This window comes from Cololabis saira, chromosome 17 (assembly GCF_033807715.1).
Source record: "Cololabis saira isolate AMF1-May2022 chromosome 17, fColSai1.1, whole genome shotgun sequence".
In the NCBI taxonomy this organism is placed as follows: Eukaryota; Metazoa; Chordata; class Actinopteri; order Beloniformes; family Belonidae; genus Cololabis; species Cololabis saira.
Genome location: NC_084603.1, coordinates 42,262,917 through 42,280,894, shown reverse-complemented (window position 1 = coordinate 42,280,894; position 17,978 = coordinate 42,262,917). Strand labels below are relative to the sequence as shown.

General features: G+C 42.5%; 1 protein-coding gene across 1 annotated transcript in view; it reads right to left on the bottom strand.

Annotated features, from left to right (window-relative positions):
- Positions 1-3,004: 3,004 nt before the first annotated feature.
- slc18a2 (solute carrier family 18 member 2) overlaps positions 3,005-17,978 on the bottom strand; it is a 58,463-nt gene continuing 43,489 nt past the window's right edge. The window contains exons 15-16 of the mRNA XM_061746184.1: positions 16,288-16,421; positions 3,005-5,501 (exon numbers count right to left, since the gene is read on the bottom strand). Of these exons, the coding sequence (XP_061602168.1) occupies positions 5,394-5,501; positions 16,288-16,421 (242 nt within the window). The 3' untranslated portion in view covers positions 3,005-5,393. The remainder of the gene's footprint in view (positions 5,502-16,287; positions 16,422-17,978) is intronic.

The following is a 17,978-nucleotide window of genomic DNA, read 5'->3' as shown; positions in this document are numbered from 1 at the left end:
AACGTACCACTGAACTTCTCCTACGAACAAGGTCCCAGCTCTATGAACATTGGGATAAGACCAGCAAATTGTTAGGATAGCAATTACGTCAGGAATCTGCATCTCATCTTATTCCACAAATTCATTCAAACTCGCGTAACACCACTGAACCCATGGAAATGAATAACGTGTTTAAGGAATTTTACATGTCTCTCTATTCATCTGATCAAGATGGTACTCCTGATTTTTTTTAAAATTTGGACATTCCCTCGCTCGATCAGTCGCGCAACAGTTAGAGAGGCCAATTACTATCGCTGACCTTAATACGGCTGCATTATCTCTGCAAAATGGGAAAAGTCCTGGGCCAGATGGCTTTCCCTCCGAGTTTTTCAAAAAGTTTTGGCATAAGCTTGCCCCTTTATTATCCGATATGTTCAATGAATCATTTGAATTGGGCCGCCTTCCTCAAACTCTAAATCAAGCATCTATTTCCCTTCTCCTAAAAAAAGGCAAGGACCCGCTAGCCTGGACCTCTTATTGCCCGATCAGTTTATTGAATGTTGACTTTAAATTGTTATCCAAACTACTAGCACTACGCTTGGAGTCCTTCCTCCCTTCAATCATTTCCTTGGAGTCCAAGGACCAAACGGGGTTCATCCGAAACAGGCACTCTTTTTCTAATCTTAGGGTCCTCTTATAATAATTGGGAATATTGAATATTTCAGTTTACTCCTTAAATTTTAATTGGCCACAAAAGGACTCTGTGTTTTTTTATTAATGTGCTCTGATATCCTTCACATAAGGTCAAGATAGTGGACTGACTGATGGAGGCTCAGCATCCTCGGACACGACCCCTTGGGTATGATGATCGTCCTTGAACAAGAAGGCTCAGTGGATCTCCAGGTCCACACACGAGAAACATACCATAATATACTTATATGACATGCAAACAGCGTATGATGTCAAATATTTAGTGTAAGTACCAGAATACTAAATTAAGTATTTGAAATTACTAAATGATAGGCCGCTTCTGGGAAACCGTTGATGTAAACAGATTAATTGCTTTGACGATTTTTGGCAATTTTTTTTAATAATGAAAAACTCAAAATGTTCAGAAACTGAGTCCCAAATGAGTCAAAAGTTAATATCAGATTCCCTCAGAGCCAAAGAAAGATTCTCTTTTAAAGGACCATACACAGGTTCATGATGATATTCTATGTAGGATTAACAGGACCATGTCCCTGGATTTTCTGTGTTTTAAAGAGACCGGCAATAAATGTGGATGCCATTAAAACTTTGATAGAAGAAGATTAGGGCTGCTCAAAAAATGTGCACCTTTTCCCTGTGTAGTTCATAGTTGTTTATTTTACATTTCTTGATCAAAGAATGCAAAACCCATGCTCATTATAAAGCTGAACGGCAGATGTAACTATGAGAGCTCCAGCAGTGTAGTCCTTTTACAGTGTTCATATGCTGTTAATGTAATGATTCCTGAAACACCTAAAACTGAACATTGTCTGACAGTGCTCTTTATACTTTGATCTAACTAAAGCAAGATTAAGTCCAGCACGGTTCCGTCGTATAATCGTGTAAAATGCAATCACTGACTTACTTATTCAGGTCAGGATTTATACACTTTGTGGTATATATCCCTGCTAACTTCTTAAAAAACACAAGAATATGCAAATGTCTGGTGTGTTAAAATTTAATGTGAAACCCAGTGTGAACACTTAAATGGTGTCGGATGAACTCACCACCAACCACCGCTCACGTGTCACAACAGACCTTCTCCACAGCGTACACTTTGACTTGCTATAGCAAAGTAAGTGCACGTGCAAGTAATAACATTAATGACACATCAGAGCAGAAACATGCCGACAACAGTTGCTGTCTGCATCCAAACTGCTGTCAATCAGGGCCGGAAAAAGGTTTGTTGCATCTTATAGTTGTCTTATCATTTACAACTATATAGTAAAGAATTCATATCTAAAATATGTTTTAAGTTTTATAGGTATTCTTTATATCTTTAAGTAAAGTCAGATTTTTAATTTCCTAAGTATGATTTTTTCTGGCAGGAATGATATGAGACGTCCCAGCATGACACCTTCTCTACAGGGCGCTACAAACAGTCACCACTGCGACACGTGTAAGGCAGCATGAAAAATGACTCATTTGTTTTACAATATGTTACAATACAATATGTTTTTACTTTCACATGATAATAAACACAATGCCCCAAACCTATGTGTCATACTATGTAAACAATTTTCATTTCTTACATGTGGAGCCTATTAAACATTCAAAAGTATGTGAACCAATTACTTTAACAAAAGCTAATTAGAGTCAGCAGTGTGCATACCTGGATCCCAATTAATGAAATGGTTTGAAGGAATGGCTTTGAGATACTTTGATTAATAAAGACACTCAAATATTTGTTGTTCATAGGAAGCATCTGCTCATGTGAGCCACGTCTCTCAAGACATTTGATCAGGAGTAGTTGATCTGCATGAGGCTGGAAGCGAACAGAAAGTCAAGTTTTCCAACCCTGGGCCTCAGGATTCACAGTCCTGCATGTTTTAGATGTTGCTCGGCTCAGCGACACACCCACCTCAAACTTATGGCAACATATTTTCCACTAGTACCTACTCGGCTCAACTATGCCAAGTTTCTTTTCCATAACAATTCAGCATCTGGAGAAGTAGGAGGTTGGAGAAGCTGCTGTGACGTATTTGATTGTGTATCTAAATGAAGAAGACAACAACACTAAAGATGTAGAACCTGGAGGAGATGATAGATGTGCTGCTGGATCTGTGGCTTGTGTTCCATATCAAGTTAAAAAATGAGAGTGAAAGAAGCTTCAACCGGCGACACTTTTTTTTTTTGTTTGTCTCTGTGCTGCTGAAAAGTCAGCTGGAGCCGTGCGCAGCTATGAAGAGACAGAGCTCCTGGTAGATCTGGTCGTTCCTTATCTCCGTCTAGATCCTTTTTAATTCTCTCCTCAGCACCAGGTTTAGGAGCATCTGCACCTCAGAGTTGGATCATGCGCTGCCATTGCTGGTGGAATAAAATGAAAAAGCCGCGAGTCGCTGATTTCCTCCTCCTGACTCAGACGTCTGACTCCAACCCCCCGACCAATCGGTGGCCTGTAGTGTGATGATGTCAGATACAGCCGACTCAGCAGCTTAGAACCTCGGCAGAATAGTTAAATAAAAGTATCTACTCGGAACGTTGGACCCCTAGTGGAAAAGCACCAAACCGAGGCGAGTCGAGTCGGGCTAGTAGGTACTAATGGAAAAGCGCCATTAGTGGACCATTGAAGGCTCCTGTGAATCTTGATGACAAACTCATGGTTATTAGAGCAGAGCAACATCTAAAACATGCAGGACAGTGTGTGTCAAGCACAAGGGTTGAAAAACACGGGTCTAGAAAAACTGTCTAGAGATGGAGATAGTTCAGTACTGAACATGGAGGACCAGCCAAGAGGACACACAATGCCCAGCGTTGAAATGAAGAAGAAAAACCCATGATTGACAGTTAACTTCTTGAAAACATCAATGGAACATGCAAACATCTCCATTTATGAGTCTACCATATGGCAGATGTTGAAGGGGTAGAATGTTCACAACACCATAGAGAAAGGCAGTGCAGTTTTCCAAAGAGCACCTGATCAACCCACAACACTAGTTGGTGAATGTGAACTGATGAAACAAAAGTTAAATTGGTTGGGAAGAATAGTCAATGCTGCATATGCCACCCGGGCACAGTTCACCAATATAAAACATTTTCACACCAACAGGGAAGTATGGTGGATTTGGGCTTGGTGCCTTGGGATCTGGACCCTCTACCTTCACTAAGGGGAAAATTAATTCCTAAATGTATTCAAATCTACAGAAAAATGCCAGGGTGTCTGTCCACCATCTGAAGCTTAAGTAGGAGTTGGGTGATGCAGCAGGACACCCTAAACCTGGAAGTAAATGCACCTTCTGGGCTGGCCCAGTCAGAGTCCAGACTTTAACTTCAACGAGATGCTGTGGAACGGAATGAGCCCCAGACAGCCGTTCACACCAGACATCCTACAAATGTTTCTGAACTGAAGCAGTTCTGGAATGAGGAATGGTCCAGAATTACTCCTGAACGTTGTTTAGCTCTGATCCAGAGATCCCGGAAGATGTTGAAGTCTCTGCTGACGAACAAGGTTACATTATTACTCTATCATCTCCAAGGGTGCTCGTACCGATTCCTCCACTACTGTGAATGTCTAATGGATGTTTTCAAAAAAACTCAAGAAATTATAGTTGTATTTAATCAGCATAACACATTGTATTTCTCTATTGTCATGACTTGGACGAAAATCACGTTTTCTGGCAAATTAATACAGAAATTAATGTAGAAAACCGCTTCACTCCACGGGATTCTTCTTGCCACTGTGCAAAAATCTTTTTCTTCAAAATTATGGCTGAGTAAATCTTTTTCTTTTCATGGAATCACAGCAATCACTGGATCTTGACGGACAGAAAGTGCGTTATCTTTCATTTCCAGTAAAATGTGGGTAAATGTGGCACATATTTGTATTTAATTTACACGTGAACCTAGTGCTCAACACATCATATAAGTTGTGATGTCCCATTAATGTTTATATACTTATACAATTTGAGAAGTACTAAAATAGAAAACTAAATGAGTATAATAACTATTTGAAATATATATATAGAAAATCAGACCTAATGACAGGATGTGTAAGAGTGACCAGTTTCTTCTAACCAGCCCAACGTGGGTGTGATCATCCTGTTTTGGATCATTCTAAGTTCATGTATGAATGTGATTTGGTATGGTTGTTTTAATTTGGCATGGTTTCTGGAAGCAGGGCACTGGTTTTCTTTATCTGTTTCTTGATGACAGCATCCATGGAAAGACAAACAATAATTCTACAGGGAAAAAAAACAAGAACCAAATAAAATAAACAGACAAAAAAATTAAATGGTTTCTTCACATATTTTATTACCCATTATATCACCAACTTGAACACCAAATTCTGCTAATACTCTGCACAACATTATTGACACACAGTTGATAAAACTCAATGATCAGAATAAGAATAGGACTGATCTGTATTCAAAATAAAACATCAAAGCACACTCGTTGCTAGCACCTTCCTACGGTCTCAAAAAGGTTTTTTGACACGTCTCCCCACTGAATAAGGCTGTTGGCAAAAAATATTTTACACAATTTGTTTTCAATCATAGATCAAGAACAACTTTGGTTTGCTCAAGTACAACTACTAAGAGAACATTGAATAGTGACAACTGGTTGCAGGACATTCAGATGGAAAAATCTTGGCTGTTTTTTTTTCTGTATTCCTTATTTTTTTGTACAACAAAATAAATCTTCTTAAGGGTTAACCTGGATGGCTTCCATTAATCATAATCATCATATTCTGGATCCATGCTTTCTCCCTGGTAGTGTGCCCCCTGTGTGGAGTAGGACCTTGTCTTCATTGAGCAGCTGCTGTCCATCAAGATAGCCTGAAAGACAAGAATGAAAGCTGTTGATTCTCCCTCAGCCTATGAAAAAACAGAACCAAGCTGATGTTTTTGGATGCAATTATGTTTTGTGTGTTAGTGATAGCCCTTAAGTTGGACAAAAAGATTGGTGCTGTAGTAAAATCAAGCTCTTTCCACCTACAAGTCATTGCTGAGGTGAAGCCCTATTTCCCTGCAAAGGACCTCGAAAAAGTGATTCATGCTTTTGTTACCGGACGCGTAGACTACTGCAATGCTGTTTGTTGTTTTAGACCAATCTTCTCTGCAACATCTGGAATTGGTTCAGAACGCAGCAGCTTGACTTTTAACTGGCACCAAGAAGCGTGATCATATAACTCCAGTCTTTCCATCTGTGCACTGGTTCCCCATCTGATTCTGAATTGTTGGTTTTAGAGTTTTAAATCGGGCCCTCTTATATGTCAGAGTTCCTGCACAGCCATACACCAGTAAGAGCACTACAGTCAACCAACCAGTTGCTTCTGGCTGTTTCCAGATCATGTTTGAAGTATAGAAGTGATAGAGTTTGTGCAGTGGCAGCCTCAAAATCGTGGAACAGCTTGCTTTTTCATATTTGCACTGGCCAGACTTTAGAAAAAGGTTCGGGTCAATTTTGAAAACGAATTTCTCCTCTTTGGCTTTCAATTCTGAGTAGAGTATGACACAGACAGATAAGACAGTACTGTTATTTTGATTTTATTGTTTCTTAAATGCTTTTTATTATATTTTCCTGCTTTTAAATTACAAAATATGTTTTATATTATTATAGTATAGAGTATTAGGGCTAAACTAAGACAAAAAAAAATGGAAATTACAAGAATAAAGTCATAATTGTCAGGGTTTGACACTTCCCCCAGTTTGACTTTCAGTTTCTGTCTTGCCCCGCCTGTGTCCCATCTGCCCTGATTGTGTCTCGTCATGTCTCGTTATCCCCTCAGTATATCTTGTCTTGTCATTCCTTGGTTCCCTGTCGGTCCGTACTGGTTCTTCCTCCATGTCTCCTCGTTGTTTTTTCCTGTTCCTGGTTTTTGTTTATCCTGCTCTGCAGCGCCTTGTGTTTTGCCTTTTTGTGGATTAAACCCTTTTTGTTGAGAACTCCTGCCTCCGGCCTCCCTCTCTCCCCTGCACTTGGGTCCTTAGAAAACCACAACCTAACAGAACGGACCGACCACAATGGACCCAGCGGGAGAGCGCCTCACGTTAAGGGAGTTTTTGCGCCGGGCCGAGGAGGGGGAGTATTGGGACCCCTTTTGGGGAACACGCCTGGCTCTGGGTGGGCCCAGGAGCCTGCAGGCTCAGGGGAGGCTACGACGACGGCGTCAGCGCCAGCGCCAACCCCAGCCCCAGCTTGTTCCGGCTCCAGCTCCTGCACCTGTCCCTGTTCCAGTGGTGGTCCCGGACGCACCTGTCCCTGTTCCTGTGGTGGTCCCGGACGCACCTGTCCCTGTTCCTGTGGTGGTCCCGGACGCACCTGTCCCTGTTCCAGTGGTGGTCCCGGACGCACCTCCCCATGTTCCAGTGGTGGTCCCGGACGCACCTGTCCCTGTTCCAGTGGTGTTCCCGGACGCACCTGTCCGTCTTCCAGTGGTGGTCCCGGACGCACCTGTCCCTGTTCCTGTGGTGGTCCTGGACGCACCTGTCCCTGTTCCAGTGGTGGTCCCGGATGCACCTGTCCCTGTTCCTGTGGTGGTCCCGGACGCACCTGTCCCTGTTCCAGTGGTGGTCCCGGACGCACCTCCCCATGTTCCAGTGGTGGTCCCGGACGCACCTGTCCCTGTTCCAGTGGTGTTCCCGGACGCACCTGTCCGTCTTCCAGTGGTGGTCCCGGACGCACCTGTCCCTGTTCCTGTGGTGGTCCTGGACGCACCTGTCCCTGTTCCAGTGGTGGTCCCGGACGCACCTGTCCCTGTTCCTGTGGTGGTCCCGGACGCATCAGCCCCTGCTCCGGTGATGGTCCCGGACCGTCCCCAGCCAGCTCCGAGGACCCGTGTTCCCCCCCAGCCCACCCTGGATGTGGACTGTGGGGACATCTGGGATCTGTCCCTTGAGGGGGGGCCAGCGCCCCGGACCCGGGTACCCCCGCAGCCGGCGCCCCGGACCCGGGTATCCCCGCAGCCGGCGCCTCGGACCCGGGTATCCCCGGAGCCTGCGCCTCGGACCCGGGTACCCCCGCAGCCAGCGCCTCGGGCCCGGGCTCCCCCGCAGCCAGCGCCTCGGACCCGGGCTCCCCCGCAGCCAGCGCCTCGGACCTGGGCTCCCCTGCAGCCAGCGCCTCGGACCTGGGTACCCCCGCAGCCAGCGCTACGGACCCGGGTCCCCACTCGGGCAGCTCCGGGGATCCTCTGCCCCCCGACGCCGGCTCCCTGCATCCTGTCTGCTCCTGTTCCGGCTCCCCGCATCCTGTCTGCTCCTGTTCCAGAGTCCCGTCCTGTTCCAGAGTCCCGTCCTGTTCCAGAGTCCCGTCCTGTTCCAGAGTCCCGTCCTGTTCCAGAGCCCCGTCCTGTTCCAGAGTCCCGTCCTGTTCCAGAGTCCCGTCCTGTTCCAGAGCCCCGTCCTGTTCCAGAGTCCCGTCCTGTTCCAGAGCCCTGTCCTGTTCCAGAGCCCCGTCCTGTTCCAGAGCCCCGTCCAGTCCCAGAGCCCAGCCAAGAGTCCCCGTCACGCCCCCCGCCAAGACCCATGCCAAGACCCAGGCCTAGGCCTCGGGGACGCCCCCCCGAGCTGTCTCGCCGGTCTGTCCAGTCCCGAGGACGGCCCCCGGAACTTTGCCCGTGTGTGGCCTGGTTTTGTGTTTTTTGATCCTGCTCTGCAGCGCCTTGTTTTTGCCTTTTGTGGATTAAAACCTTTTGCTTTTGAGAACTCCTGCCTCTGGCCTCCCTCTCTCTCCTGCACTTGGGTCCTTAGAAAACCATACCGTAACAATAATTTTGCGAGAATAAAGTCGTAATAGAATAAAGTCGTAATATTACGAGAATAAAGTCGTAATATTACGAGAATAAAGTCGTAATATTACGAGAATAAAGTCGTAATTTATGAGAATAAAGTCGTAATATTATGAGAATAAAGTCGTAATTTATGAGAATAAAGTCGTAATATTATGAGAATATAATTTATGAGAACTTTAACAGGAAGAGCATCTTCTCCCTGTGTTAAAATGAGGAATATTGAGCATCTTGTGAAGTTATATTAATAATATATTTAATATTACGACTTTATTCTCGTAATATTACGACTTTATTCCCAAAATATTACGACTTTATTCTCAAAATATTACGACTATATTCTCAAAATATTACGACTTTATTCTCATAATATTATGACTTTATTCTCGTAATTTTACAACTTTATTCTCATATTATTATGACTTTATTCTCGTAATTTCCTTTTTTTTTGTTGTCCGTCGTAGTTTTACTGTTTTCTAATTGTCAAGCACTTTGTTTTTAAATGTGTTATATTGTGACGGCCCGTCCCCCTCCCTACTGATTGGCCATTCTGCTTCCTGGATGGAAGTTGTGGGCAGGTCGTCAGCTCAATTGGCCTCACCTTTGTGTTTGTGTGAGCCAGTGTATTTAAGGCTATCTACCCCTGCTTGCTCTCTCTTGCTGCTCCCAGACTTGGGCTTGGTTCTGGGTTTCCACCTGCCATGGGGAACTAAGTATTCTTTCCTCCTGCATACAACACTTGCACCCAGCACACTTCACTCACCCACACACAGCATACATGACTGACACTCTACATTTAAACCTACATATACTTTTTGGTTTACTTTGATTACATTTTTACTTTAATGATTTATTGATCTAATTCTAAGTGATATGATTTACTAATAATAATAATAACAATTTTTGAATTGGTACTCCATGTGTGGACTCCCTCTTTGTCACTGACTGGCCCGGTTTGTGACAATGTAAATACATTTGACCTCTGACCTAAACCTTGTTTTTCTCTCCTTATAAACACTGCATTAAAGTGTGGCCACTATTAAAAGGCAAAATTTCAATTTGTTGGAGCCAAAATACTTTGATTTATTTTATTTTATCTATTTAAACATATTACTAAATGAATCTCAAACTGAGTATGAATTGATATTCCCCTTATGGTGACGTCATGTTAGACCTGTCAATCCTTCAATAGGTCTTGGTGGGTGGTTGTCATAGAAACCAATATTACCGTCCTGGTGATTGCACTCAGGTGCGACAGGGGGAAGACAGACAGAGGCGTTCAGTCACAGGTTTATGTTTATAAGTTTAAACAGTGGATTTATGCTCATTTTGAGTGCTGCTGCATATTGAATAAATGGATTGGCATATCCCACCTGGATCCTATGTCTGAACTTTGAATTTTTTTAAAGCATGCGTCCTAACTAAAACCAACCCAGTTGCCCTGCTGTATAGCCTATAGGCACAGGCTTTACACAATTGTTGGTATATTTTCTTTAAGATATCATACAACCTCATATCAGGACAATTTCAAACATTTATTTAAACCCTCATCTCTTTGCAAACACCCCGTCAACTTAATTTAATTTCTTAATATTAATCTAAATCAGTTTTTGCATTTCAGAGCTGCAGCACAGCTGAGACATAAAGGCTTTCAGCAGTTGTAATGTTGCCTTACCTTCTTCCAAAAGATCTGTTTGAAGTCTTTCAGTCAGGGTTCAGAATGCATCATAGCACAGAGACAGCACTGGTTCCAGTCACGAATGACCTTCTTATGGCCTCAGATAAGGGATTAGTGTCCATACTGGTTCTGCTGGACCTCAGATAAGGGATTAGTGTCCATACTGGTTCTACTGGGCCTCAGGTAAGGGATTAGTGTCCATACTGGTTCTACTGGACCTCAGATAAGGGATTAGTGTCTATACTGGTTCTACTGGACCTCAGATAAGGGATTAGTGTCCATACTGGTTCTACTGGACCTCAGATAAGGGATTAGTTTCCATACTGGTTCTACTGGACCTCAGATAAGTGATTAGTATCCATACTGGTTCTACTGGACCTCAGTGCTGCTTTTGACACTATAGATCATGGCATTTTACTGCACAGGTTAGAGCATGTTGTTGGGATTAAAGGGACAGCTCTATGTTGGTTTAAATCATATCTATCTGACAGGTTCCAGTTTGTTCATGTACATGAAGTTTCTTCAGAACAGTCAAAGGTCTGTTATGGTGTTCCGCAGGGTTCAGTGCTAGGGCCAATCTTGTTCAGTTTATACATGCAGCCATTGGGAAGTATAATCCAGAATCACGGCATACACTTTCATTGTTATGCTGATGATACGCAGCTCTACTTGTCTATGAAGCCGGATGAGACAGAACCGTTGGTTAAACTTCAGGCATGTCTTAGGGACATCAAGGACTGGATGTCCAGAAATGTCTTAATTCTAAATTCAGATAAAACAGAGGTTATCATTCTTGGTCCAGAGCATCTTAGGAAGGGATTAGATGGTGTTGCGATGGCTTCCAGTGCAACTGTGAGAAACCTTGGTGTTGTTTTCGATCAGGATTTGTCGTTTATTTGTCGTTGGTGTTAGGGGGGTCATGTTCGGGGTTTATGTTCTGGGTCTCTGGAAAATGTCTAGAGACAACATCTGTTGTATTAGACGCTATACAAATAAAATTGAATTGAATTGAATTAAATCTCTAGGTAGTGTAAACTCTAGTGTGTTAGAGTCAGTAGTCATAGTTGCAGCTATAGAACAAGACTATAATAGTTAGTCTCAAATATAGCTTGGTGGTAGATATGCTGCTATAGGCTTATGCTGCAGGGGGGACCGACATGATCCGCTGGGCGGTGTCTCTCACCCTTCTTCTCTTCTCCTCTTCTCTTTTTCCATTTTTATTTATTATAAGTATCTCATAGCCATCATTTTTGTCCATCACTTCTGTAGTTTCTTGTACTGGCCCCCCTTTTTTCTCTTTTGTGCATGTTTGCAGGCCGGAGCTTCGGGAGCTGCGTGCTGGCCTGACATCAAGTAATGTTCTTTTGTGAAGCAGGGAAGTTATTTTGGCCCATTCTTGCAAAAATGTCATAAGGTGTGCAGCAGTAGCCTACATCCATCCATTTTCATCCACCTATTCAGGACTGGACGGATTGTGGAGTCAGACCTGTTACAGATTGTGAACTTTCAATCTCGACAAGACTCAAATGAACGACTACAGGCTGATCTCGAATCTTCCATATTCAGGTAAGATCACTGAAAAAGCATTTTTTTCAACAGCTAAATTACTTTTAAACACAAAACAACTGCTATCATGACTTCCAGTCAGCTTTTAGACAGCAGAACACATAGGGCCTGATTTACTAAAGGTTTGCGTGTGCAAAAACGTGTGCAAACTTGACAGCACCCGCAAACCAAAGTGCCAGCTGATCTACTAACAGCGTGCAAAGAGGACTGCGCCTCTCAAATGCGCAAAATAGCACACGCTATTCATTTAGTACTTTTGCCCTGATGAATAATCAATATGGGGCGTACCCGCCAGAAAAATTTACCACGCGCAATGAGATTTACCAAGCCTGAAAGTTGTTGCGGGGATTGTGATTGCGTCTGTATTTAATACGTTCGAAAGGAAGGTGCTAATCTCCACATGCAAAAGGAGAAATATTTTATTTGAATGTTAAATCGAGTATTATTCAGCAAAAGGTTGCCACAGGAGGCACATTCATTTTTTTATTTGTGATAATAAATAAATCACGTGTTTTCATGGAGAAAAAAGTGTTTCTTATTGTGCGCCTATACTTGTTCTGCAGTTGTCATACCCCGGTGCCGTATTCAGCACCCCTGCCGTGAAAAGCACCCCCTCGTCTGACAAAAATGATATTCCCATTCCGTGTCATGTTCTGTTTAGCGTCCAGTTTTGTGTTAATGACTCATGTTTAAATGCGCTCATGGATTCCACAATAGTCATACTTTCCCACAATCACAGTCACAGATGACAAAAATCGGGTAAATGGTTATTGATGTCATTAATTAATAGCCTGCTTACTGTGTAGTCCATAATATTTGTAAATATATATAAAATAAACTCCTAAGTATGTGTTTGTGTGAGTGTGTATATATAAATATATTGAAGTGTCAGTGTGTTGTTTTTTTTCTTGGTCTACTTATCATTGAATATACGAGGGGGTGCTTTTCACGGCAGGGGTGCTGAATACAGCACAACAATTTGCCTCTTCCACTAATATCTCTAACTCCAACTCGTCAAATTTCATTTTGCGCTTGCGACTTTATCCTGCTCTCCATCCAGACTCTCCATGGCGCAAAGTTTGCGCAGCAAACCGTAAGACACGCAACACCTCATTTAAAGGAGCTGTATGTAAGAGCAATAATAAAACGAATCATAAAATGACCCCGATATGTCAACAGACATTTAAAAATCATGTTCATTTCAAATACTTATGTCACTGACAACAGCACTCAAGCCAAGATATTCCAGTTTAAAAAGAGGAGTTGCAGCCCTCAACTGATGTTTATGTTGTCATTTTTTGTTTTGGTCTGAAGCTCCACCCTCCACCTATCTCCCAATCACCAAGTCAGTATTGTTTCTGAAGCTCCACCCTCCACCTATCTCCCAAACATCAAGTCAGTATTGTTTCTGAAGCTCCACCCTCCACCTATCTCCCAATCACCAAGTCAGTATTGTTTCTGAAGCTCCACCCTCCACCTATCTCCCAATCACCAAGTCAGTATTGTTTCTGAAGCTCCACCCTCCACCTATCTCCCAATCACCAAGTCAGTATTGTTTCTGAAGCTCCACCCTCCACCTATCTCCCAATCACCAAGTCAGTATTGTTTCTGAAGCTCCACCCTCCACCTATCTCCCAATCACCAAGTCAGTATTGTTTCGGCATCCGGGTTGCAAGCTCGGCTCCAATTATTGCAGCCATGGCAGCCTACGTTCCTGCTGCATTCTGCAGCCTACCTGGCAACCTCTGGTCGGGGGGAGGAGGGGGAGGGTACACGCCGCTCAACAATATTTGGAAAGTGACTGCAGTACCAGTTTTGGCCATTTCTTACAGACGGCTCCTTTAAATACTGCTGTTTGCACCTGTTATCAATTGCGCACGCAATCTTAGTTGATCACCCGCAAAACACACAACAACAGCACGCGCAAACTTTTTCAGTGCACACGCAATTTAGTACTCTTTATTTAGGATCTTAGTAAATCGGGCCCATAGTGTTTAATGGCATATACTTGAATACAGACGGTGGAAAAATGCCAGTCTCAGTTTTATTGGATCTCAGTGTTGCATTTGATAAGCTGAACACAATATTTTACTCAAGCAACTGGAGAACTGTACTAAATTGGTTCAAAACATACTTAGAGAACAGGAGCTAATTTCTGTCAGGCAACTTTACATCACAGCTGACAAGAATCACATGTGGAGTTCCTCAAGGTTCCACCCTGGAACCTCTTCTGTTTAACATCTACAAGCTCCCACTGTTTATAAAGATCATAAAGAACAACACAATAAACTACCATAGCTATGCAGATGACACACAGATATACTGTATATAACAATGTCACCAGGAGGCCGAGGCCCTGTACAGCCTCTTGGTAAATGCTTTGAGGAGATTAATGACAGGATGTGCCAAAATTGAGGTAACTGTCTTTGGAGCCAAAGTTGAAAGATCACAGGTCACCACAGAGCTTCAATCTCCATACCTAAAAACTAACAACCTGGCCACAAATCTGGGTGTAGTGATGGACTCAGACCTAAATCTGGAAAAACACATTAAGGCAATAACAAAGTCAGCCTACTATCATTTTCAGAATATATCAAGGATAAAATATCTGACTTCTCAGCAGGACCTGGAGACACTAGTATAAGCATTTATCTTTAGTAGCTTGATTATTGTAACAGCATCTTTACAGTTTTACCAAAACACAGTTAAACTTGCAGCTCATCCAGACCTGCAGTCCTCACTTGGACCAACAAAGTACCACATCAGTCCAGCTCTGAGGTCTTTACCTGGCTGTCTGTCACTCACAGGACAGACTTTAAAGTTGTGATGCTGGTCTATAAAGCTCTGAATGGTCCAGGACCAGAACACATCAGGGACCTCCTGACCCAGTATGAGCCTTCCAGACCCCTCAGAACCAGAACCAGACATGGAGAATTTGCATTCAGTTTTTAAGCTCCACATGTCTGGAACAAACTCACAGAAAGTCAGATTAGCTGAAACACTCAGTTTATTTAAATCCAGGTTCTCAGCTGCATTTTGAATAAAGTTCCAATCTGCACAGATACTTTTAAGCTGGAGTTTTAAAACTTGAACTTCTTTCTTTCTTTCTTTCTTTCTTTCTTTCTTTCTTTCTTTCTTTCTTTCTTTCTTTCTTTCTTTCTTTCTTTCTTTCTTTCTTTCTTTCTTTCTTTCTTTCTTTCTTTCTTTCTTTCTTTCTTTCTTTCTTTCTTTCTTTCTTTCTTTCTTTCTTTCTTTCTTTCTTTCTTTCTTTCTTTCTTTCTTTCTTTCTTTCTTTCTTTCTTTCTTTCTTTCTTTCTTTCTTTCTTTCTTTCTTTCTATCTATCTATCGTTCTGTTGTAAAATACATGGACATTCCTGGAAGAGGTGTGGTGTTTAAGGCAGCAGATATTGCTCCTAAATCTCAATGTCCGTCCCTGCATTATTGCTTCCATCACAGAAGTGGAAATGAGCCTTACTAAGGACATAAATACAAGCTCATACCATGACAGAGCCTGTGTCTGGTGACGGTCTGGGTGGTTCTCTCTAGTTTGGTCTGCAGCAGACAGCATCCAGTCTATTCAAAAAACAATCTGGGATACGGATTATTTCATGGTTCAAGCGTTAATTATAAAGGCTGGAATACATTTGTGAAACAGAGAACAGCTAATATGATCCTTAAATGTGTGAGTATGCTACACGTATAACTTTGGATGCTCTGCATTGAAAATTCTGATGTCCCGCATCCAGAGCCGTCTGGGAGATTTGCGAGGCCCTGTGCGAAATGGACAGGGGGGCCCTCGCAAAATTTTTGGGTTTTTCGGGTCGGATCGGGTGTCTATATGCGCAATTTTAACTCTCCAATTAGCAAAATACTGGATACCTTCCCCTGCCTCATCATCATCTGGGCTTCCTCGACGCGGGGCCCCACGGCTGCTTGAGACCCGGTCGGATCGGTGCTTTTTGTAACAAATTTATCAACCGAGCCTTTCAGAGAGGCATTAAAATCTTCCATTTTCTTTAGTTGTTTTCTTTTTTCATCCCCTGATGGAAATTTCCTGAATCTGTCTTGTTCTCTCGACATTGTGTGACAGTTTGTTCCAACTCCACCCGTCTGGATCAGAGCAGCTTGTGTCTGCGCTTGGTCTGATCAGTTGTATTGAACAACAGACACGCGCATCATTGCACATATATTTATTGATATGCACAGACTAGTACACATTTAGGTCTGTAATGGAATGTGACTGTTGATATTTATAAGCGAAAAAAGGAAAAAAAATTGAAAAAAAAAAAAAAAAAACGGCCCATAGCGCAAGGGCCCTTGGGCCGCGAGGCCCCGTGCGGTCGCACGGTTCGCACACCCCTTGCGGCGGCCCTGCCCGCATCTGTTGATATTGGATAGTGCATTCTCTCAAATACCTGACCCTTTAAATCTTTCTCTGAGGAACATTATTTTTAAACATTTCTGTGATTTTAAATTGAATAAACTATAAACGTGTCCTGTGTTTGAGGTTGATTTCCAAAGCATGCATATTTCTGTGTGCTTATGTAAAATCTGGTTGGTTCTATTGAGATGTGTTTTGAATCTTACAATTTTCTCTTCTTGTCCGGGTGGATTTCTGAGGAAGATGCACAGTGGAGCGAAGAAAATATCAATAACTCCAATGATGGTCATCAGCCAGGGAAAGCCAATGCTCTCAGCTACGGATCCTCCGATGGATGGCCCTTAACAGGAAAAGATTGCTTGTCAGTATTCGCAGTATGAAACCTTCATAGCATTAGTGTAATATCAAAAGAAACGCGTACAGAGCTGGCAAATGCCTGGTGCCGACATGAAGAAACGTGTTGGTACCCACACAGCTCTTTGAAACAATGCTTCATTCCTCCTGACAAGTGACTGTTCACGAAAAGAAAAATGTAGGTTTCAATAGAAAAAAGAGCAGCGCACCTACAATGACACACGGACAGCCATCTTCATGGTTTGGGGCCATGAGGGGCTTTAATCTGAGCAGAATAAGTTCAATTATTCATTTCCGTAAACAAACTCTGATGGCAATTCTATCATCAAAGTTTCAGTCCAATGCAGTTTTGGTGACGGTATGTAAAGAGTTGCCCCCTTGGAGAACAACACATACATTCTGTACATTCTGTATGGGTTGAGATCAGGTGATGGTAGAAATAAGTCTGAGAAAATCAGCCCTTCTAGATCTTTTTAAAGGGCTTCCTAAAGTGTGTCTTACTTAAAGTGTTTTTTGTGGTCACTGGATGTGTTGAAGGTTATATTTATTTTTTGGTCCTTTCTTAGATTCTACTGATTCAGATGTCAAAACACAACTTCAGAAAAAGATTGATTGTTTGAAGTTTAAGGTTGTATTGCTTAATACTAAGAGTAATTGTTATCAGATACTATTGCCACGCGCCCCCAAACGTGGCTGTGGTAATGCTTGCACTAATTGGCTTTAGCCTGACTGATTTAGAAACAGCATTCCTTTTAACCCGGACACACACGACCAGGGGTCCGTTTCACAAAGCAGGTTCAACAAACTCTGAGTCTAATCCTGAACTCTTAGTTGATCTACTCTGAGATCGGAAACTCTGAGTTTTCGGTTCCAGAACAGCGGATTTGAGGTAATTTACTCAACTCTAAGTAGTTTCACCTGGAGTTAAGCGCGTGCACCACAACTATAAAAAGCCAGTATCTATGGAGCCCTGATACAACGATTCACCATGGCAACCGGCGACAACTAAATCCACATACTTTTTTTTTTAAACTTTATTTAACATTTCAATTTACAAAATCCCTTTGGGGAAACATTAGTTTGCATCTGAAGATCCACATACTTCACGCCGTGTCCTTTTCCCCCCGAATGGAATTAGAGATTTTAATGCGCGCATACGGCGAATTTGAACATGTTTTTCGAAAAAAGAGTAACACCGCAGCACAGAATATAATATAAAATTAATTTAACAGATCTCTACATCATTCACCTGCAATCCTGTGGAACCCCTTGATGGCTTGGACAGGTTTATGTAGGCTTGCCACCCGTCCCTGGAAATACGGAATTGTTCCGTAATTGGGAATTAAAAGTTGCGTTCCGTATTGAACCAATACAGACACATATTATGCTCTTATTTATTTATGTAATAATATACAGGTGAAGGTCGGAAAATTTGAATATATTGCAAAACTTCATTCGTAGTAAATTCAACTTAAGGTGAAACAAATATTATTTCCCACTACATTCAAAGTGAGATATTTCAAGCCTTTATTTGTTATAATTT